The following is a 23,157-nucleotide window of genomic DNA, read 5'->3' as shown; positions in this document are numbered from 1 at the left end:
TGTCACATACTGCACTATGCTCCCGCCTACCCTCTCCCCTGCCGAGACCACAGTTCCACTACTTTTTTCGGTACACACTTCTACCACTGCTTTTATCCTTCAAGGCCCCCGGAAAGAATCGTCTCATCCCAGACCTCCTTTAGTGTGAGCCATTCTTAGCTGGTAACTAGAATCCACAGCGCAAAGGTTCTAAAGGGAGGTGCACGCGTCCCACTGGGTGAGCACAGACGCTTACTGTGTGTTGCTAAACCAGAGTTAAACATCTTTGCTCAGCCGCTTTGCTCTGTGGGGCTCACTTTATTTTTTTGGTGGGGGTCCCTTTCTTGATATCCCTCCTATAGGCATGTCTTTGGGGCTATGACAGGGACATTGCCCTCAGCCATGCGCAAATCGTGATTCTGTGTGGGTCCCTTTAAAGGGTATTTAGTCCTTGCATTTCCATACTTAACTCCCTGCTAAAGCTGGAGTTCCCCAGTTGACTCTGAACTTCCGGTCATTGACATAACGATATTAACATTCATGGGACCACCGGGTGGTGGTAGGGAAGTCCCAGTCATTCCAAGCCATGCATGTTTGGCCGTTGCCGTATACATCTAGAAACCAGTGGATCCAACAATGATATTGTGAAGTTGTGTGGAGACATGAGCCCCCAAATGAACATTGGGCCCCATTATAGCCTTGAGTCTTGAATATCTTGATGTTTGTGTTGTTTCAGTTTAATCCCCTCCATGTGCATGCATCTGAGATAGGGCAAGCTTTGTGCAATTATTGGCAACAAATAATTGAATCGTGCCAACATGACAATGATGCAGACTCTGGGTAGGAAAGAATATGAAGCATAATACGGCTATCGAAAGGAAGAAGACTAAAGATGCATTTGACAAATACAGGGGCAAAATGGAGTTCACTTTCAAAAGTCCGATTTTAAGAGATGTCTTAAAAGTCTTATTTTGGTTAAAAAAAAACACATAAAAAAAAAATTCAAACTTTGTTAGGCGCCCCTCGTGACAGGAATCTTTTAAGCAAATGCTACATTTCAAAAATGTTGGCTGAGTGTGATAAAAATCACTTTTTTCCAATGTCTCCATAAAGCACTATTTTGGTTGTTTTTAAATCCAGAAAATGTAAACAAAACTACAATAAAATGGGAGCTAAGAAATCAAAGATCAACACATGTAAAGTGTGTTTAAAATATATATCTTGCAGCAATGGATCCTCAGAGGTATTTATAAGCTGCTTGACGGGCAGTTGTGTTCCATTCTAGTAATCGTCACCTTGCTGCCCTCTTTCCTGTGCCTGGGCCAGGATCTGGGCTCTTACACATCAGATCCGTCGCTCTGAGTGCCATCATGTTCTCAGACGTTTGCCTTAAGATTTGGCCTGGAACCTGAACCCCTTCACTTCATTTTTTGTGAATTCAGTTGCCCCAACCATTTGGAGCATGGAACTCTGTACACTTTGAAAACATGGAATTTCTCCTAATGTGTAGGCATGGAATTGTATGACTTCAACATCCAAAAAAAGAGACCAGAAGCTCCACTTCTTAGCGTGTGTTTCATTTCTATTTGCCCTTCATTGCTGGGAACGCAAAACATGCGTATGTTTGATTAGTGGCACCTCTTAAGAGACAAAGGCAGAGTATCACTCCCTGTTTTGTAAAAGAAAAATGGCACAGTATATTTAAAGTAAATCCAGTAATAAACAGTAAGTTTGCCAATCACTGCTGCAAATGATGTTTGGAGTAGGTATCTGGTCAGAGTGGGCCCTCCGACAGGATTCAAACTTTGCAAGTGCAGCTTCCCCTGTGCCACCATTCACTGCTGCAAATGATTTTTGGAGTAGGTATCTGGTATGAGCGGGCCCTCCCACAGGCTTCAAACTTTGCAAGTGCAGCTTCCCCTGTGCCACCATTCACTGCTGCAAATGATTTTTGGAGTAGGTATCTGGTCAGAGTGGGCCCTCCCACAGGCTTCAAACTTTGCAAGTGCAGCTTCCCCTGTGCCACCATTCACTGCTGCAAATGATTTTTGGAGTAGGTATCTGGTATGAGCGGGCCCTCCCACAGGCTTCAAACTTTGCAAGTGCAGCTTCCCCTGTGCCACCATTCACTGCTGCAAATGATTTTTGGAGTAGGTATCTGGTATGAGTGGGCCCTCCCACAGGCTTCAAACTTTGCAAGTGCAGTTTCCCCTGTGCCACCATTCACTGCTGCAAATGATTTTTGGAGTAGGTATCTGGTATGAGCGGGCCCTCCCACAGGCTTCAAACTTTGCAAGTGCAGCTTCCCCTGTGCCACCATTCACTGCTGCAAATTATTTTTGGAGTAGGTATCTGGTATGAGTGGGCCCTCCCACAGGCTTCAAACTTTGCAAGTGCAGTTTCCCCTGTGCCACCATTCACTGCTGCAAATGATTTTTGGAGTAGGTATCTGGTATGAGCGGGCCCTCCCACAGGCTTCAAACTTTGCAAGTGCAGCTTCCCCTGTGCCACCATTCACTGCTGCAAATGATTTTTGGAGTAGGTATCTGGTCCTGTGGAAGGACCAATGAAAGCCTCATTGGAACATAGTTGAATGACTGAGGTCAAGGTGAGGCCCTTCTGCTGGGTGAGTGCCTGCCCAAAGCAGGTGATGCCCACGAGCCCCGCCTGCTGCCCGTCTGTGTCCTGGGCGCATTTAATTCCCTCCTTCAATTTTCCCAGCCCAATTTAGCATCATCTCACCTCAGATGTTGAGAAGACAGTGCAGTCTGTCCGTATAGTTGTTGAAACGTGCTCTTGTAATTGGACTTTCAAGAAATGCCTATCACCCACGTCACGGCCAGGCCGACACACACACACAGCATCCGGTCCTGCGCGCCTAGCACCTTAAAGTCCTTGCCATTACCGGTGTAACATGTGCCTTTTATTGTCAGCAGCACTGTCCTTGTGCGTGGATGTTTGTTTAGTCAATAGGCACTGTGATGAGACAAGTTCAAACTGAAAGGGCCCACCCTGCCCCAGTTACCCAGCACATCTGTGTCTGCTTCCAAGAGAGGCAGCGAGAAAAAACCCCAAACGCTCCCTTTTAAAGATTAGCTTATAGCCATGATGTCAGCCATCTTGATATGAAAAGAGCATATGTTCTTACGTCGATAATCCCATGTTCTTACCATCATGCACAACAGCAGTGTGTGGATGTTTGTGCCAAAGAATATACCATGTGTGCGTTAATATGCTGAAAGTACAGTCATGTAAAGCTGGAGATGTTTCTAGCCTGCGTTATTTTATTTTCTGGGACTTCTGGTTTTCCATTTAGGAGGTGGAACATAATTTTACAGGAACAAAACAGGTCATGTGCTGTTAGCATTCGTGATGCTGCAACGACTGATGGTGCCTTCGTCACATGTTACATGATAAGGCAGTGTGCCCTATCACTACTGATCAAAATACAGAGCCCCGTATCTAACCCTACAAAGAACATACGATATTCCCACTGTCTTTCTTTAGAATGTGTAATTGCATGTCAGATAGATTCTCAATGTATTAACATATGTAGTCACGTTCACAGTCTCCCAATTTTCACAGATGTGATGGTGAGGTTAAATGTTTTCCCCATGACCACACATGTTGGTTAAGCGGTGCATCCAGGTTTTAATTCCCAACACCAGCTCTGGTGTTTACACATACGTGTGTGCTGTGCACAATCTGACTGCCCATTGCTTATGCAGCCGGTTTCTGGCCCTTAGAGCCATGCTAGACCCCATGGCTCAGCCCTTGCCTGGAATTCTCTGGCTGGCTCCCCCAGCTCATGTGAAAGAGAGTGGAGGCAGAGCCTCAAAACTCACATGTCATGATTGAGAGCCACGGGGAGAGAGGAGATACACGCAGTAATTTGGTTTGCCATAGGTGGATAATGCAGCTGTCAACATGTATTTATTCTGGCGGCCTTCAGTGGCAATTTCAGGTGACAGGAGCGGAGAGGCCATGGTTGCGTCTCAGAGACCCCAGTTGGAGAAGGGCAACCGAGCCGTGTTTTCATTTCAACACAAACCAGGTTGCTTAAGCATCCCTGAACCTTAGCACTGCCCCCATCCCTCCAACTTCCTCCTTCACCCCCCACCCCCCGCTCCCCCACCTCGATAGATCCATCCTTCCTTCCTACCCCTTTCACCATCCACGCGTCTCCACAAACAAAATCACGTGCCGAAACCATCTGTGCTTTTCTTTTCCCCAAAAAATGAAACCTACAATTAGTGTCTTCTTCGTCTTATGTATTTTTTTTTTTTTTTTTTTTTAACAAGGCAGGGAACTATTATGCAAATACTCTGCAATTTGCTTTTGAATCATCTTTGTGCTGCGATGAGCAATTTCCTCGAACACAGACACAATCTTTTCAGTGCAACATTTTTTTTTCTCTCTATCTCTGGCAACGTCTTTATTCCGGTTAGAATGACAACCTTTGCAAATCTGTTTTTGGGGGGCCTGTGCTGTGCATGTTTCGGTCATTTGTTTTATGCTTTGAACAAGTAGCATAGTGAAGCATTGGTGTTCTGGAGACTCGGTCTCTAGGTTATTTTCTTAACAGAGTGTCTACAACCTTTAGCTTTCGGATGTTTGGTACTACAACTCCCATCATCCGTAGTCAGCATAGTCAATGGTGAGCAATTATGGGAGTCATAGTCCATGACATGAGGGCCACAGGTTGCAGACCACTGTCCTAGGTGGTCTTTCTGGGTTTTTGTCAAGGGTTAGGGATTGGGTCATGAAAGTGGCAAGGGAGAAACATTACAGAGAGACTTGAAAAAGGTTGTTTTGATGGTATGTGTTCTACAAGCAATGCCATTATTCGCAAAGTGTGGGGATTGGACAATAATGGAAACAGACATTGAAACCACCTTAGACAGACACTGTGAGATGGTACTACAACTCCCATCATCCGTAGTCAGCAGAGTCAATGGTGAGCGACTCCAGGAGTCCTAGTCCATGACATGATCATGAAAGCCGCAGGTTGCAGACCACTGTCCTAGGTGATTTTTCTGGGTTTTTGTCAAGGGTCAGGAATTTGGTTATGAAAGTGGCAATGGAGAAACATTACAGAGAGACTTGAGAACGTTTGTCTTGGTGGTATGTGTTCTACAAGCAATGCCATTACTCCCAAGTGTGGGGATTGGACAATACTGGAAACAGATATTGAAACCACCTTAGACAGACACTGCAAGAAGGGGTAAATTAGGGGTAAGCCTGGAAAGAAAGTAGACTTTTCTTTGTTGGATGACACGAGTGGAGGCAGCTGGTACTTTGATATACTCAAATTCATCAGTTATCTTGTGTCCCAAAGGGAATCCAGAATCATACTCTTTTTACAAGGTAAATACCCTTTTGGCTCAGTCTAGGGATCAGAGACATTTCAATAGAGGGGAGATACAAGTCAATTTAAAACTAGTAAAGAAAGACAGTCATGCAGCCAACTCCAGTTTTTGTACTTGACTATGAAACAAACTTTGACAGAGCCGTTGATGGGCCAATGGTATTACAGCTCTGCATCAAGGAAGGAATGGGGAAGGCTGATTGGCAATCTTTGGTGATGCTGCAAGTTGAAATATTTGTCTCTTTTGGCAACACAATTGTGGAGTACACTGATGAGAGATTGCTGATTGGTTTATCCCTTTGCTAGATGGACTGCAGTGGCATTCATGAAAGGCTTGTGAAGCAAATGCCTTTTTATCAGAAGCCCCAAAGGCCACTGTCGATGGAGATGGGGAAAATAGCAAGGGTCCAAAAGAATGGCCCTGATGAATGCAGGGAGGCGTTGGTGCAGGGTGAAACAAAAGGTCCGAAAGGGGTGATTGGCTGTAGACACACAAAGCTCCATGTGGTCTCTGCAGTGTAGTTGATGCTGAAAGTCAAGCAGATGAATGGTTGATCAAAAGGGGGGGTTGTTGAGTGGTACCATCAGGACACTGTTGGGTTTCGAAGACGTTGTTTGGGGCCTATAAACTCATCTACTTTGTTTTCTCCATTGGCGGAACAGGAAGCTCTGATAATGGCAAGCATGGACCACCCACACCTGGTTCGACTTCTGGGTGTCTGCCTGAGCCCCACCATCCAGCTGGTCACACAGCTCATGCCTCATGGCTGCCTCTTGGACTATGTTCACGAGCACAAGGACAACATTGGATCGCAGCTCCTGCTGAATTGGTGTGTCCAGATAGCCAAGGTAGGTCCCATTAAATTATTTTACTATCCCTATGTGCTCTTCTGATGTCTATGTGTGTATTAGCTGCAATGTATTTAAAGAATCCTAACCACTCACACTGCTCTGGGCAATACTTCAGACCATCAATATGCAGACCGCCAAGCGATCACACAAGGGTCAAGCTCATTTGCGAATCAGGCTTCCATCAACTCAAATGGGGCAGGCAGTCCAGCTCAAAGTGCGAGGTGACATCCTTTCTGCATGAGACGACAAGCAACCCCAGACATGTTTCACCCTCACTACACATCATGTGACGTGTGGCTCTGCTGTTCAATTTTTACTTGTATTGTGCCTGAACACTGAGCCCTCCCACCCCCAAACTTTGCAAGTTCACAGGTGTAGCCTTGCTATTATCTAGTCTTGGCCCTATTTGGAGTTGTCATCAATTTCCCATAGATAGCCTAACACTCTTGGCTGTATATTTTCCTGATATTTTGTTATGCTGCATAATGCGGCGCATCAATTGTATGTGCCGATGTTTATCTCAACAGCTCACTGACCATCCAGAAGATGCTTGGAAGAAGCTCTGGCATGCCGCAGAGCAAATCTCAGCAAATGCACTATGACCAAGTGATGTGTATGTCGCAGAGGCTCGGACCTCATGCATGGATCCTAGCGCACGCACCAAAAAGATACAGGGTCTATACTGAAAAGGCAATGCACCCTAAAAAGTCACAGGTTACACAAAGGCTAAACAAACTCATAAAGGTTGGTAATGAAGAGGATTAAAGTTGAGGTTGAAGAGATTTCTGACTAGGAAAAACATAAGGAATGGGGAGCACGTGCCACCACATCTCTGCGCAGTCGCCCTTCTGAATGTTGTGCCTCTGAATAGCATTTTGACTGCGGCAGTGAATCTGGAGCTGACGGCTCCACGCATGCGTCACCAAATCAAAACTGGCCACTGATAGGTGCAGCAATGTTCACTCCCCACTTGGCATCCAGGTGTGGCATTCTCGGTGTGTACCCGCCATCTCGCTCTCAGATCCTCAATGTGCCTACCCATTGTCCCCTTTGATGCCCCGTAGATCTCCAGGTCCTTATGGCGATAGCTGTGAGGACAGAGGCACGCCATAAAGACTGCACTTTCTGGCAATGAGGGCTCAACTGCAGGCCCTATAATAATTCCACTTTGACACCCCGTCATTTCACAAGTAACATAAGTATTCCAGGTGAGGTGCATGTATTTCCTTCATGACGCAGGCTATGGGATCAAATGTAGCCTCCTGAAGAGCCACCTTTTCATTTGCTAAAATCCAACCCGGAGGATTACGTCATCAGACACCCCGCTCCCTTTTCCTGAGACTCCACCCACCCGTGCCACCAACACATTTTTGCAAGCTGGAGACTTCTAGTTCTTTGCTAAAGTGGCCAGAATCTGCACGGCTATGATTGAAATGATTTGTGGAGTTACGACTAAGCAACTGAGGAAGCTGGTAAACAGACAATGTTTTTTTGTTAGCAAAATAGCTGCATTTTTCTTTTGAGTTGTGTGGCCTTTATTATTCTGCCGAGCCGTTGTTCTGTTTGCCGCTCTGGCCTTCATTAACACCCTTTTGAGAGCACAAACATTCCATTAGGGGGCCGGTACGAGGCTGGGGTGTCATCTGGCTGAATATTGCATAATGGCCCAGGTTCTTGCCCAAGTGGTGTGGCCCCTGTGCTGCCCCTCAGGCCCCTTTAGGTGTGGGAGGAGTGACTAATTAATAACAATGGACCCCCTCTTCGGAGTGTCTGGAAATATGATCTGCAGCTTTCCTTTCCGTGCCTTGCGGTGGGGGGCCATCTGGAGTCTTCCAGAAAACCCAGGACTCCACTCTCTTCTCTGCTGACCCCGGAGAAGACCGTAACAACCACCCTGTCCCAACTTTCTGGAACAGACTCTGTAAAGAGATTGGCCCATACAGGAGTCCGGAAGACTGACGCCATCTCAGTACAGATAACAGCAGCTAGGCCACGCCTTTTCTAGAGATGGCCATATCTGGTTGACTGCTACGCTGGGAAAAATATACACAGCCACTTTTGTGTGTGACAGTGAAATGGACTGGAACCGCCCTACAGCCTGGGGATATTCTGCTTTCAAGTAGCGTGCGCCGTCCCTTTGTGACATCTGAACATTCTTGAGCAGCCTTGGAATAGCTCTCAGGCCGCAGCTGCGTCTGTGCATTGTGTTTAACAAGACATAGGGCCTCATTCTGAGTTTGGAGGTAGCCATGGCATTATTAGCGCCATGGCTGCCTCCAAAATCGGTCTGACTCCGGTCTGGTGAAGGGAGTAATTACTGGTCCAGTCCGAGGTCGGCGGGACCGGTAATTCCCCATTCACCAGAGCCATTCCCCATTCCCATCCGAGCCCCCATAGGGCTCAATGGGAAGGGGGAAGGTGGCAATAACGGTCCCAGGACCCGCAAAGGGACCTCGAAATAGGGCGCAAAGGGATTACCGGCACCGGTGTCATTACCGGTGCCCGGTATCCCTTTGCGCCCAGGTCGTAATGACCCCCATGGTGTTATACAAGGCCAGAGAGTTGTTCATCTGGGCACATAAGCCGGGTCTAGCCGGAAGTTACTTTATCTCACATGCATGTGCCAAGCGGTTTGTGGGGATTTTAGAAGGGCACTTACTCACGCTCTTAGAAGTACGGCATGTGCTGGGCCACTGCAGTCCTGATGTACTTAGCGCACAATATTTAGATTCTTTTTTTAATGGCTGGCATAAGTAATGCGGAGGCAGCTAAATGACATTTAGTGAGATGTCTTAAACAGGTTGTTTTGGGCTGTTTTTCAGTAAGTGTTTTCTCCCCTCGCATACCAATCAGGGGCAACCGCTGGAGATAAAATGGCGTCCTTCAGCGAGTGTGGCTGTCTGCACTGCAAGGATTCCCCTGGGGGTACCATACAAGTGTTGTGATAAGACTTACAAATTAGTACCGTGGAAGGAAGGTTACAGTGATTAAAGGCGCCCACCAATCGCTTTCCAAATACACTGTTCGCCTGCCGCTGGCACGTCGCACGTCGCACGTCGCAAACCGTTTCTGATGGACTGCATGTCACGTGACTGGTGATGAACCATCGCATCTGGCTATTGAGCATGCGTAGCAATACATATGTGTATTTAAAAATGGAAAGTTAGGATTAACAGCGAAATGATTTTCTTATTTTTTATATTTATTTGATATTAAAATCTTATATGCTGCAGCTTAACCGGAGCGCTTTACAATGGATACAATACATAATTTTCAAGGCAGATGCTGATAATGTGATGAATAGACAAACAAGCAAAACAATACGACAAAAAATACAGATTTCTATAAATGTCCGATTAATATAAAGACGTTTAAAAAGTAGAAATCGTGAACGAGAGGGACACAAGCTTTGACAGTCTAACAGTCATATCTTTTTGAGAAAAAATATACATTCTTTTTGGAGGCCCCATCTGCGTCATCACACTGGTAATTGAAGAACGCACGCACACGGGGGCCCCACTCCATCCTTTGGAGTACACCCCCACTCCAAGACATTTCTTCTGGGAAACTGCTTTTGCAACAGCCTGGGAAATATAGGAGGAACTTCTGGGGGTCACGTGCCTCTCCATTCCCCAATTTCATTATGAAACTGCAGGCAGTGATCGCAAAGCAAACAATTCACTCCCACACCAGTGTATAACCAAAGAGGTGCCCTTCCAACACCAGCTCCACAGCCAAAACCCTGCCACACACCTCCTACTAACTCTATGTCTTGGTGTTCGAAACCCTGATCCCCAAAAAGTGGGCTATGCCAGCTGCCCACATGCTGGTAGACCCGCGCACGAAGTGGGCCGACGGCAGCCTATCACACACTTAGATAAGAGAACGTGAGACCAAAGGTCAAGTTCATCCTCCTATCCATGACCTGCATTCATTTTGTGGGTTCGCCCACAGATGTCCTCAAAGCAAAATAATGCCCTATTCTCCAGTCAAAGACCATGCCTTCAGATTCCAACACCAGAGTCCTCAAACTTTCTAATGACCTCTCTAGAAACCATTGTGTCCCAGACTTTCTCTCCTACATAACTACATATTCTGGAACAGCCTTTTCCTTGCTAAGTTCACGACAAAGCCCCACGTTGGTCTGTTTGCCCATGGTGACCATTTGTTCCTCGATGAGCATGTAATACTGGGAGGGTACTAGATATTTTACAATGTAAGGCATCTTTCTTAACACAGTATATTACGGCCACTTTTACCCACTCTAAGGTATTAAAATAGTTGCATGTTAAAATTCCTCATGAAAGATACTTGGCTTACACTCAGAAAAACGGGAAAAAAAGGTGATACTGGTAAATCACCATGCCCACTATACACATATTTGTTTTGCTTGAAACAGCAAGTAAACGGATGAAAGAATAGGGAAAATCAGGGTAAAATGAGGAGAAATGTAGGGGCAAATGGTGGTAAGGGCGTGGTACTCCCCATTAGGGAAACATAAATGGCAGTCTTTTTCAGGGCAATGCAAACAAAAACATAGGCGTATATCTGACAATCAAAATACCCCATGGTAAAAATGAAAGGTAAACATTAATACTACATTAAAAAGTAATGCAATCAATAAACATGAAGCACGTAGACACAAAAATATTGAACTTAGCATTAATAGTTACATTTTAAAAAGCAATGTCGGCGCCAAGTATTTTTTTTTAACAAAAGGAGACTACACATTCTAAATGGACATGTTAAAATGGGAAGGAGCCTGTACCTCTAGTTACCTTAAAGGTGTGTCATTCACAACGCATTGGTAAATATAGTATTACTTTGAAAACTTGAAGCATCCCTGGTACTCTCCTCTACCCTTTCCTGAAGCAACTGTGACAAATCAACTTCCGGGGCACCAGTGGTCCATGGATGAATATCACTCTAAACCAGTGGTCTTCAAACTTTTTTGGCCTGGGCCCCCCCTGAGCAAAGGTTGGGCAGGCCGGGCCCCCCCAAAGGTGCCAGATGGATAGTATGTAGAAATCGCTATGAACTTTTGCATGTCGTCACCGCACCCTACCCTGGGCTCTCCCCAGCCTACTCCCACCATTATTCCAGTGCTGCCGCCCATCCTGCTCCCACCACAGTGCCATAACACAAGCAAACACACATCCATACACATTTAAATAAAAAATAAATCGCCATAAACGTACCTTCTGCAGGGGCCTGCGCGTGGTTTCTAAAATACCCTGCTCCAGGTTGCTCTGCTCGCATGTGGGAGGAGGTGCAGGAGCACCCCCTCGCACATACATACATGCAGGGCCCCATCCAGCATTTCCAATGAGCTATGCAAGGCTGGCGAAGCAAAAAATAAACAGCGCTGCATGGCTCAGTGATCATGTGCGGCTGGGGAAATGAACTGTCAAAGGCAAACAGTGTTTCCCTTTGACAGTTCAGCCAGCCCAGGAGCACACCCTCAGCTGGAAAAAGCAGATGAGGGAGTGCTCAGTGTTTCACTGGGCTGGCTCCTTGGCCCCTCCATAATGGGTGAGTAGGCCAGTGGGTGGACGCCTCCTCAACCATTATGGATGAGCCGGCAGGCTTGGACTGGCCTATAGGGCGATGACCGTACCAAAAATGCAAAATACTAGTGTAGGCCAGTCAAAATGCGCCACTTTTTTGGTCAATGTGGGGCAGTTTGAGGAGTTACTTCACTATGCAGCTAGTAGTTTTGACCATTGTTGCTGAATAAATATTCTTTAAATATCACCATTTGTTTACATTTGAACAAAAAACAACCCCTTGGGTACTATTCAATCAGTCTGTGTCTAAGGGACTGAATATCCATTTGCAACTGCTAGCCATTTTTTCATTGGTGCCTAAGACCTTTTAATGGTCGAGTCTGATCATTTGAGCTGCCCCTTCCCATTTCCTCCAATCTAAAAAAAAGAGCCCCCATTTTATGCTGGGCTCTGGCACCACCCCTAGGATGCGGCCGAGCCCCCCTGTGGGGGCGCGCCCCACAGTTTGAAGACCTCTGCTCTAAACCATCAATAAGCCCCACACCTTTAACACACCAGAAGGGATCCGAAGAGATTGGAAACACAAGTACATTATAAACCTCCTTGTCCAATTTTGGTAACGTGGATGGAATGGCAGGCTTATCTCCACAAGGTCGTTGATCATTGGTTAGTTGTAACACAGCGAAAATACAATTATTACCCAATAATAAAAGGGACTCTCCAGTCACAGTTGTATACAAATATCTAATTTATTATTATTACAACAGACAGTTCTAGTGTGAAAACAAGGAAATGATATGAGGCAGGGTAACCAAAAAGGAAACACACCAAACACAGGTTACAAAGGAACATACAAAGCACTTTATTTTATACTGAATCCAGTTACAAAAGAACAGAACAAAATTCAGATAGCTATCGACCCTCAGTACAACACAGCGAACTCCGGCGTGGTTCGGTGTGCTCAGTGAGTGCAAATATTCATTGAAACAGTCAGGCTTTTATACATTTCTCCAGCCTGTTGTCCAGCCTTTCTTCAGGTTAACCATTCCATAAATAAGTTACTGCTCTATGGTCCCTTGCCAGGTCAAATCTAGTTCATCTTAGGTTTATACATTAACAAGAAGAAATGGTAATAATGTATGCTCTAGGCCTAACATTACAATGCAGGACTTAATTTATACAATATAGTTAAGCAGGTGTTCTCATTCAATTATAGATCAGTTTCGGTGATACAGGTAATCCATTACACACAGGTCAGCAGAAGGACAAGGTCTCAGCTCATGACCCTAACAAGTGGCCTGCAGGCAAGTTATACATTAGCTGTACAGAGGTCATGACAATCGAGTTCTGTTCTGAATAACATAGGCTACCATTTTAGCTCACATGGTGACTTTATAGAGCAATGCGAGTTTATTCACATGTAGTTTATAAGCAGCTTGTTAGCAGCTTGGCGCAGGCCAATATACATATATTCATAGCAATAGGAGGCACAATATAATTTCTAGTTTGACAAACCCTCCTTTTGGCCTATGCCAAGTGCTAAACTACTTCTGATCTCCCTGCAAATAACTCCATGTGTCATCGTCCATACCCCCTGAATAGCTGTCAGAAATATCTATCGCCATTAGATCTTTTACTAAGATCTCTTTCAGTACATACTCCTTAGAGGTTTTATCCGGGGCATAAACTTTATGTCCTATTGTACCTATCGCCTGAGCGCAACATCCCCCTAGCATTGAACATATACTTGGTAGACATTGGATACAACAACAAAGAAATAGCAGAATTCCCAAAATAATCAGCAAGACTGAAAGCACTTTCCAACCCCAAGACCGCAAGAAGTCCCAGAACCAAGCGCTAAGATCCCAATTTCCCTCGGGAACATGCAATTCTGAACTAAGAATGTGCAGATTCTGTATTGCCTTAAAAATAGTTGGGGAGGAATCCGGTGTGAAAACACAGCAAGCGGACCCCACTGGTTTACATACTCCACCACGTTCAGCCAGAATAACATCTAATGCCATCCGGTTCTGAAGCGCTACCAATCTGATCGCTTTCTGCTCTAAAGTCATATTATAGAGTATATCTGTGGTCCGGTTGATGGTTCTCTCCAGTACTCTCGCTAGTTTCCTGATATCCTCGGAATTCGCTATCTGCCCAAAGAATGGAATGAATGATTTCGCTACATCTCCTAAAACCTGTGCTGAGTGTCGCCATTCTCGTCCCGCCGTGGACGAGCCTACAAAACCTCTACAGTACTTGCTAAAAACACCCCAGGTAACAGGATTCCTAGATAACAAGTTCCCTGCCAATCCCTGGGCAACCATGGAAATGCTACATTACCGCAAACAAAATAGACAGGGTCGCCTACATACAAAGGTCTGTCTTCCCCAGTCAAATTTGCAACGTTGGCACAACCTTTAAAATCTCCCATTCACCGAGTGCCATTCCTCTGTATGCAGAAAGAAACTGAATCGGGGCTATGGTTAACAGTGTAAGAAGGAGGCACGGCATCCTTATTTCCTATCGGAGCCATTTTAAAGGAAATCAAAGATTGGAAAGGACGAGACAGTCTATCAGAAGGCCTAATAGAAGCAATATTGAGCTTACTCCTATTTGCGAAAAGCGAGCATCCCAGGGGAGTCAGAACACATTTCTCAAAACTATTCAAATTAGTGCCATCAAAGTTCCCCGAGATGCTATCGTTCCATCGGCCAAAGAACAGTGCTCTAAGTGAAGCATAACAAGCAGTTGTCAAAGGTAAAGGGTGAATATACCAACCTAGCCCCTTATCCCCATGTTGCGGTAAATGCGAGCAGATCCAACAATTGGTTCTGTTAAAGATTGCATGGGTAGCATTCATAATTAGAAGTAGAGTGTTATTTTGATAATTCCGTCTATGCAAAAGATCTCTAGGTGACAAGGTATGTAGTTGCACAGAAGGAGTGGGAACAACAGTTATATTTTCAACAGGTAGGAAATCATTCAAAGGGTACATTCTCTCCAAATACCAAAACCCACAACCAACAGTTACTAAAAGTCCCGTGATTATCATCAGTAGACAACAAAACGTTTTTGGGGCCCCCATACATATCTGCTCATTGTCTCTCCTAGTCACATTTTTGTCCAAAAGTTCAGTACGAATGGTAGCGGATGCGGGCATTGTCGTCTTCAATCGAGAAACACCAATTGTTTGTTTGCTGGCGACTCCGGTCGCGCGTCTTCTTAATGTCTTTTCCCACAACCCTTAGCCAGCAGAACCCTTTATGCAATTGGGCCAAAAAAAGGCAAGCCCTCAAATTCTTTCAATTGTACAGCAAGAGCCATATTGCAAACCTATCTCCTTGGGCGGAGATTATACTTCACAGTTTCCGGTGCAAAAGAATCAGCAGACAGGATGTCGTCACTTCCCACAGGAGGTGGCGAGTGAACGGAAGTTGGATCAGAAGATGGATGATCCACAAACGATGCAGTGGGAGAGCAAGGAGGCAAGATGGCCATTCTGTCGGGCCTTACAACTTCCGGAACGGCCTCCGATACTCTCTCTCCACCATCTGCTGTTTCGGGTACATTGGTTTCAATGTCGTAAAGGGGTTCTGCGTCTTCTGTATCGTATGGCACTGGGTGTGGGATCCGTTTGGTGTGGCTCCCGTGGATCCATTGGCGACGTCCTCCTACCCGCACCGCAGTCTGAGTGACCAGGAGCACCTGGTAGGGGCCCCTCCAACGTGGTGCGAGGCAAGACGCTCTATCGAAGGATTTAACGAGGATCCAATCCCCTGGTCGTAGACTGTCACCGGGGCCCTGGTACCTCACCGGCAATGCCTCTCGCACCTGGTGATAAATTGAAAACAGGTTTTTAGTCAATTGGTTACAATAGTCGGAGAGAAGTACATTTTCTACATTGCGCAATGCGCAGCTTTTAGGCAAACCCCAAATATTAGCAGGTCTCCCCATTACCACCTCAAAGGGAGTTAGCCCAGTCTTAGTTTGAGGGGTTGTCCGCATTGAAAGTAACACGATCGGTAAGGCGTCCGGCCATTTTAGTTTGGTGCCGGCACACGTCTTAGCAAGCTTGTTTTTTATGATACCATTGTGTCTTTCCACTAATCCGGCGCTCTGAGCATGTCTGGCCGAATGGAATCGTTTGTCAATTTGCAATGCCGTACATATCTGTAGAATTACAGCAGCGATAAAATGCGGACCATTATCCGACCAGATAACTCTCGGCAATCCGAACCGTGGGAAGAATTCCTTTAACATGGTCTTTGCAGTGGTCATGGCTGTAGCGTCTTTAACAGGGAAAGCCTCGACCCATTTACTAAAGGCGCAAATGACCACAAGGACATATTTTAGATTGTTACATCGCTCCATTTCAATAAACTCAAAGTGAATTACTTCAAAAGGGACAGAAGGAGGCCCAAAGCTACCTCTTGGAGTTGCTGTCCCCTTTCCCACATTGTGTTGTAGGCAAATCATGCAATTTTGGACATAATGCTGGGCAATTTTTGAAATCTTATCATTTACCCAGACTTTCTCTAACATTCTCGTGATCTGTTGAGCGCACACATGTGTGGGACCGTGTGCCATGGTAACCATCATTACTATATAGGCATTAGGAAGCAACCATTTCCCTTCAACCACGTCCACCCAACGCCCATCATCATCGAGTTTCCCCAAGCCCTCCGCCCACCTCTTGGATTCTTCTAATGTGGCATCGGCTTGGATATCCCGTACAGACCCAACACCCTCATCCATTGCATAGGCATCTACAGTCTCCCTTGAAACATATATCTCCGTGAAGAGATCAGAGGCAGTTTGTCTAGCTATTTGATCAGCGAAAGCATTCCCTTTCCCTACATCATCTATAATCCTGCGATGTGCGGCGCACTTAATGATTGCTAACTGACTAGGGAGCGCAAGCGCTGAAAGCAATTGTACTATCAGGGAGCCATGTTGGATCTTGGTGCCATGCAAAGTTAAAAACCCTCTCTCTGACCAAAGTCTCCCAAAGTTGTGAGCCACCCCAAAGGCATACTGGCTATCAGTATATATGTTTACTGTTAGCCCTTCGGAAAGCTCACAAGCTCGAGTCAATGCTATAATCTCTGCGGCCTGCGCAGAGTTATGCGTAATTCTCTTGGTCTCCACAACCGTACTCAATGTAGTGACTGCATAAGCAGCTGTGGATGTACCATCCAGTAGTTTGAAGCAGGAGCCATCACAAAACAGCTCCCCTTGTGGGTTATCCAAAGGAGTGTCCCTCAAATCAACTCTGCCTTTTGTATCTTGTTCAGTAGTATACAGGCAGTCATGTGACTCTTCGTCACCGCAAACAGTATTTTGCGGGAAAGGTAGGAGTTCAGCCGGATTATGAACGCAGCACCTCCTAATTTGAATGTGGGGAGCAAACAAGATTAATTCATATCTTGTCAGTCGTGCGGAAGTGAGGTGTTTCGTTTGGGTTTTGTTCAATAGAATATCTACAGAGTGAGGCACAATCAGGGTTAAATCATGGCCTAGGACCATTCCCTCACTCTGTTTTACAGATGCAGCAGCAGCAGCGACAGCGCGCAAACATCTTGGCAAAGCGCATGCAACAGGATCAAGGGCGGAAGAGTAGTAACTGCATGGCCTATTCTTCCCTCCATGTTCCTGCGTTAATACAGCCAAAGCACATCCATCACATTCATGCACAAACAACACAAAGGCCTTCTCATAGTTCGGTGTGCCCAAAACTGGCGCCGAACATAATGCAGTCTTGAGCAACTGGAATGAATGTTGATGCTCCATTTCCATGGCAATGGTGAAGAAATACCCTTCTACGTCAAGGCCAAAATCGGTTTTATCACTAGTGAGAAGTTTGGGATCCATAACCTACAGTAAGAAGCCATACCTATCAAGGCTCTAACTTCCTTTTGTGTATTTGGGACAGACATGCCAGAAATGTGTTTTATTCTTTCAGGTGTCAATCTTCTTCCCTCCTTTGACAGGAGATAGCCTAAATAGGCGACCTCCTGGCAACAATATTGAAACTTTTTGAGCGAAGCTTTGTGACCATGCTTAGCTAGATGGATGAGCAACAACACAGTGCCCTCTTTACAAGAGCTCTCAGAGTCAGCGGCTAAAAGTAAATCATCAACATATTGAAGCAACGTACAAGTAGAGGGCAATCCAAGGGTATCAAGCTGCTCTTTCAAAGCCCTACTATAAATACTAGGACTCTCAGTATAACCTTGAGGTGCACAAGTAAATGTGAATGAGCGTCCCCCTAAGGTGAAGGCGAACAAGTATCTACTATCCTCATGTATAGGAATACTGAAGAAAGCATTCTTTAGGTCCACAACACTGAAGTGAGTAGCCGTAGCTGGAATCATGGTTAATATTGTCATCAAATCCGGCACAATTGGAAATTGCAGAGCGACGACTTTATTAATGGCACGTAAATCAATTATAAAACGAAATGGAATTGCATTATCACCTTTTTTTGTACACGGGTAAAATCGGACTATTGCACAAACTTCCTGGAATCTCCTCAATCACCCCACGATGCACAAAATCGGAAACAATGCTCTTCAAAGCTCGCTCGCCTTCAACTGAGATCTTATACTGTGGAATACGGGGCAGCTTAATTCCATGTTTCAAAACTATTTTAACAGGCTCAATCTGCAAAACACCGACATCATTGTCATCAACTGCCCACAAACACTCTGGTACATTACTGAATTCTGGCGGCAAAGGTCTAGTCAAGAATTGCGAAACAGAACATTGCTGTGGTGAAATCGTCAAACGCACTCCATCAGAAGAACAATTAATTACTGCATTTAATTCCTTCAACAGATTCAACCCCAGCAAATTCTCTCCACAATTCGAAGTCAAGAGAAATGGACAGTGGTCCGTAAAGGGACCCAAAGAAATAGGTACCGGTGAAGAAACCGGACAAAAAACTGGTGTGCCAGAAAACCCTACAGAAACATTGGTTTGCCCTGACAGTGGAATGTTTGGAACCTGAGAATGATCAATGGGGCACTTCTGTGCTCCAGTGTCTATCAAAAATTGATGATTCATATTTCCCACTACCATTTCAACGTAGGGACCTTTCTGATTAACGGGAATAGGTGTAGGTTCTAAACCCTGCTTCGGGCAATCCTAACGAAACAAAATATCATCAAAAGGAAGCTCTTCAGATAGATATGCAGCAGAAGGATGATCAAATATGTTTCTAGTATCCACACTCGGGACGATTATCCTGTAAAAAAGGTTGTTGGGGATCCTGCAAAAACTGGCCTCTACCAGGGCCCCCTACACCCGGGCGACCTCTGGATCGTCTACCCATATTTCCAAATGTGTTATTCGACCTCTGTCGAAGGACGGGGCATTGTGCACGCCAATGACCCTCCTGGCGACAATAGGCACACTGGTTAATATTCACAGGACCCAAGGGCACATTCCCTTGTGGAACATACTGACCTCTAATCTGCGAACTACCCTCTCTGGGGCCTCTAACAATTTGCTGTAACAATACTTTAGTCTTCAAATCACCTTTTCTCTTCTCGACTCTATCTTTTTCATTATTGACACGGTTCTCGTAGTACTGAGCCATGTGCAGTACTTCTGATTGGGATTTCGCCTGCCAAGCGCTCTCAGAAGACATCATTTGTGACTGGATGTCAGGCAGCAATCCACGTACAAATTTGTCCACAAATAATCTTTTCCCGGACTCTGTGCCTAAGTCTTGTCCACTGAAATCCGAGAATACCTGTTCGAACCGATTAAAGAACTCGGTAGCACCCTCAGATTTTCCTTGGACACAGGCCGTAAGCTTGTCCCAAATAATTCTCTTTTCGGGGATTATAGTTTTCAGTTTTGCAATGATTCTGTCAGGCAAAGTTAGTATCACCTGAGGTGGTCTCTCACCAGCTGGCCTTTCCCCATCAAGCCTAACTATGTTAGCCCATGTATCTCCCAACCCTGGTACATCGTCTATAGTTCTAACTTGTTTCCACAAATTTATAGGCAGGAGTACAGGGAATAGCAAATCAATGTCGCCTAGGGTAAACACTGAGGACTGCAAAACGGACTCTATCTCTTTATAGAACCCTGTCGGATTTTTCCTAATGTCAGGAATAGTTTGTCTAATAGTATTCACTTCTTGTTGTGAAAACGGGATGTGAACAAACTGCGATACATAATGTGCAGGAATGTCCACAGCAGGTGTACCTGCTGCAGCATTAGCAGGAATCTCAACCTTTGGGACAAATGTCAGAGGAACCTCTCTCATAGGCAACTGAGATGTAGGCAACTCCGAACACTTACTAAGCAACAGAGCTAAGTCGAGCGTTAAAGCAGTTGAAGAAGTGTCAAGTGAAAAAGCTCTCTTATAAATGCTCAATAACTCTGTGGGACAACTAACCTTTCTCTTTAAACATTCATCCTGCAGGTACTCTACCATTACCTGTATCACTTTCCTCTGCATTTCTAGTGTATATTCACTGTATGTGTCATATACCTCAACTGGAGTTATCGATATGTCTGAAATCCATCTAATCGCATATTTTGTACAAATTCGCGCCTCCTCAGATGTCGATTTACGACACGGAAGAAATCGTTTCTGTACATACATACTTTCTTCTTCATCATCCTCATTCCGTAACCTTTCCAACTCCTTTCTATACTCAAATATCCTCTCAACATGCTCATGTACCTTCTCCACAGTGTCTCTTGAAAACGCTAAAGTATTCAGGTCCCTCAACCCTTGTGGGAGGTCTGCATTATTTAATTTACCCCACATTACACATAAATGAATCCCTAAACCTTCAATGAAAACATTTTTCTCAGGAAAATTATCCATATTAGAAAGTGTGGCAAGAACATTAGCTCAATATTCTCTCTCAATACAATGCTTAGCCTATGCAAACAAATCCTGTTTCTTTTCTGTAGGAACAGTATTACGAGTAACAATCCTCGACCCCGCACCCTGATCAACTACAAGCGGTACAGAACTACTTGGGAGTGAGGGTGCAGGCAAATTCAATGGAGGTACTATTACTGGTGCAATGGGAAGAGGCAGAGGAGCAGGTGGAGGAACAACAACCGAGGAATAGGAACAACAGGTTGAGCAGGAAGAGCAGGAATAACAGCAGGAAGAGGTACAGCAGGAGGAAGAGGAACATACGGAGGTGGTGCAGAGGCACCAGGCCTTCGTTCATTTAACAATTTGTCAATAAACTCATCAGAAACATGAAGATCTTTAGAAGGATAGATTTTCTGAATACCGAGTGAGAAAGCCCTGTCCATATTCCCAACCGACTCAGACTGTTTGTCCTGATCATATAACAACGCCTTTTCAGCATTTGTTTTATGACGGCGCACATGTTTTTCCCTACTTTTAAGCTGCTGCAACGCTTCTCTTTTCCAATTTTGCAAAACATCAAATGCTGCAGGTCTGGCCTTCTTTTTTAACAAGACTGACTCTAAATATTCAATACGAGGGATCTCAAAACTACCATTGACTGGCCACTGAAGTTCAGAGGCATGTCTGGTTTGTCTGTGCCAAATTTTATTAAATACTACACTTCCAATGCCATGCTTACAGTACATAGTACATGCCGGCGACCCCTCCTGTGGTGCCGGATGGCTAAATTCCAAAGATTGTCTATCGCTGCGGAATAATGCCCTAAAGCAGCTAGACAATTTCCCAGGCATTTCTCAAATACCTGGTCAATAATTGTGTCTGCAGATACAATGCGCCAAATTCAAATTGTCAGGGTTGAATTAAGAGTCGGATAACGACTCACCTGACCAAACCTAAGGAGGACCGATCGGTTTACAAAGGACTTTCCTAACGAATTTTACCTTGTGTATGGTGATTTCGGCAAATCTGCCCGCCTCAAAAAATTGACCCTCGTCAAGATGCCGTCTCAGACCACACGGCTATCGTCCAGGAAACGGATCGTGCAGCGCTGTTGAGGTGTCGCGTCTCGTTCAGTCGGGCCCGTTATGTCACACCGTCCGATCCCGGTCCGATAGCGTGCATCAACCTTCAATAATCCGGCATCAATCTTGAGGGTCCCTATTCCGGGCGCCAACTGTGAAAACAAGGAAATAATATGAGGCAGGGTAACCAAAAAGGAAACACACCAAACACAGGTTACAAAGGAACATACAAAGCACTTTATTTTATACTGAATCCAGTTACAAAAGAACAGAACAAAATTCAGATAGCTATCGACCCTCAGTACAACACAGCGAACTCCGGCGTGGTTCGGTGTGCTCAGTGAGTGCAAATATTCATTGAAACAGTCAGGCTTTTATACATTTCTCCAGCCTGTTGTCCAGCCTTTCTTCAGGTTAACCATTCCATAAATAAGTTACTGCTCTAGGGTCCCTTGCCAGGTCAAATCTAGTTCATCTTAGGTTTATACATTAACAAGAAGAAATGGTAATAATGTATGCTCTAGGCCTAACATTACAATGCAGGACTTAATTTATACAATATAGTTAAGCAGGTGTTCTCATTCAATTATAGATCAGTTTCGGTGATACAGGTAATCCATTACACACAGGTCAGCAGAAGGACAAGGTCTCAGCTCATGACCCTAACAAGTGGCCTGCAGGCAAGTTATACATTAGCTGTACAGAGGTCATGACAATCGAGTTCTGTTCTGAATAACATAGGCTACCATTTTAGCTCACATGGTGACTTTATAGAGCAAGAAAACCTAAAATGGCGGCTTGACCCAAAATGACAGTTTACATGGTTTCTAAGGTCAGGACCTTGCAATGCGAGTTTATTCACATGTAGTTTATAAGCAGCTTGTTAGCAGCTTGGTGTAGGCCAATATACATATATTCAAAGCAATAGGAGGCACGAGATAATTTCTAGTTTGACACTAGCACACTACAAAATACAACCCATCCTGTAAAGGAACACAGAGGACAGACAGTTGTATGAAGGAAAGGGATGCACTCTGGATACTGGCAGAAGGGTAGTCAGTAAAGCAATCAGTCGTAACTGTTCATGGTTATTTGGTTTCAGCACCAAGGGAGCTAGGGATCGTAAATGTCAGTAGGGGCCTTTGGAGAAGGACCAGGGGTACAGAATCACAATGTACCTTGTGCTTGGGATGATCTTGATGGTCGACAGGGTTGAGTCTGTTCCAGGACGCTTTGCAGCTCCGGCGACAAAAGTTCAGGACAGAGACAGATGGGGGTATCAGGCGGCAGGCCGTTCGGCAAGCAAGGCTGGACGGACGGCTCAGGGCTGGCCTACACGGAGGCTCGTGGTGAAGAATCGCTGTCTCTCTGCTGGGTGTGGATCTGGAATGCTGGTCGAGGCGTCTCCAACGGCTTTAGTAAATGCAGCTTGCCAGCAGTCAAAGGTCGCGGTTTGAGGGCTCGACTGCCTCGAAAATGTCCTTAAAAGATGAATGGTGGTTGATGCTTGTTGTA

At 45.2% G+C, this 23,157-nt stretch overlaps 1 protein-coding gene across 4 annotated transcripts in view; it reads left to right on the top strand.

Moving 5' to 3' along the window:
• The window catches only part of ERBB4 (erb-b2 receptor tyrosine kinase 4), a 2,687,977-nt gene that overhangs the window by 2,366,462 nt on the left and 298,358 nt on the right, over window positions 1-23,157 (top strand). For all 4 annotated transcript variants that reach the window (XM_069615918.1, XM_069615916.1, XM_069615919.1 and 1 more), the window contains exon 20: window positions 6,011-6,196. In XM_069615918.1, the coding sequence (XP_069472019.1) occupies window positions 6,011-6,196 (186 nt within the window). The remainder of the gene's footprint in view (window positions 1-6,010; window positions 6,197-23,157) is intronic.

This window comes from Ambystoma mexicanum, chromosome 9, assembly GCF_040938575.1.
Source record: "Ambystoma mexicanum isolate Mex_15411 chromosome 9, UKY_AmexF1_1, whole genome shotgun sequence".
In the NCBI taxonomy this organism is placed as follows: Eukaryota; Metazoa; Chordata; class Amphibia; order Caudata; family Ambystomatidae; genus Ambystoma; species Ambystoma mexicanum.
The sequence above is the reverse complement of the archived record's forward strand: the minus strand, read 5'-3'. Positions and strand labels throughout refer to the sequence as shown.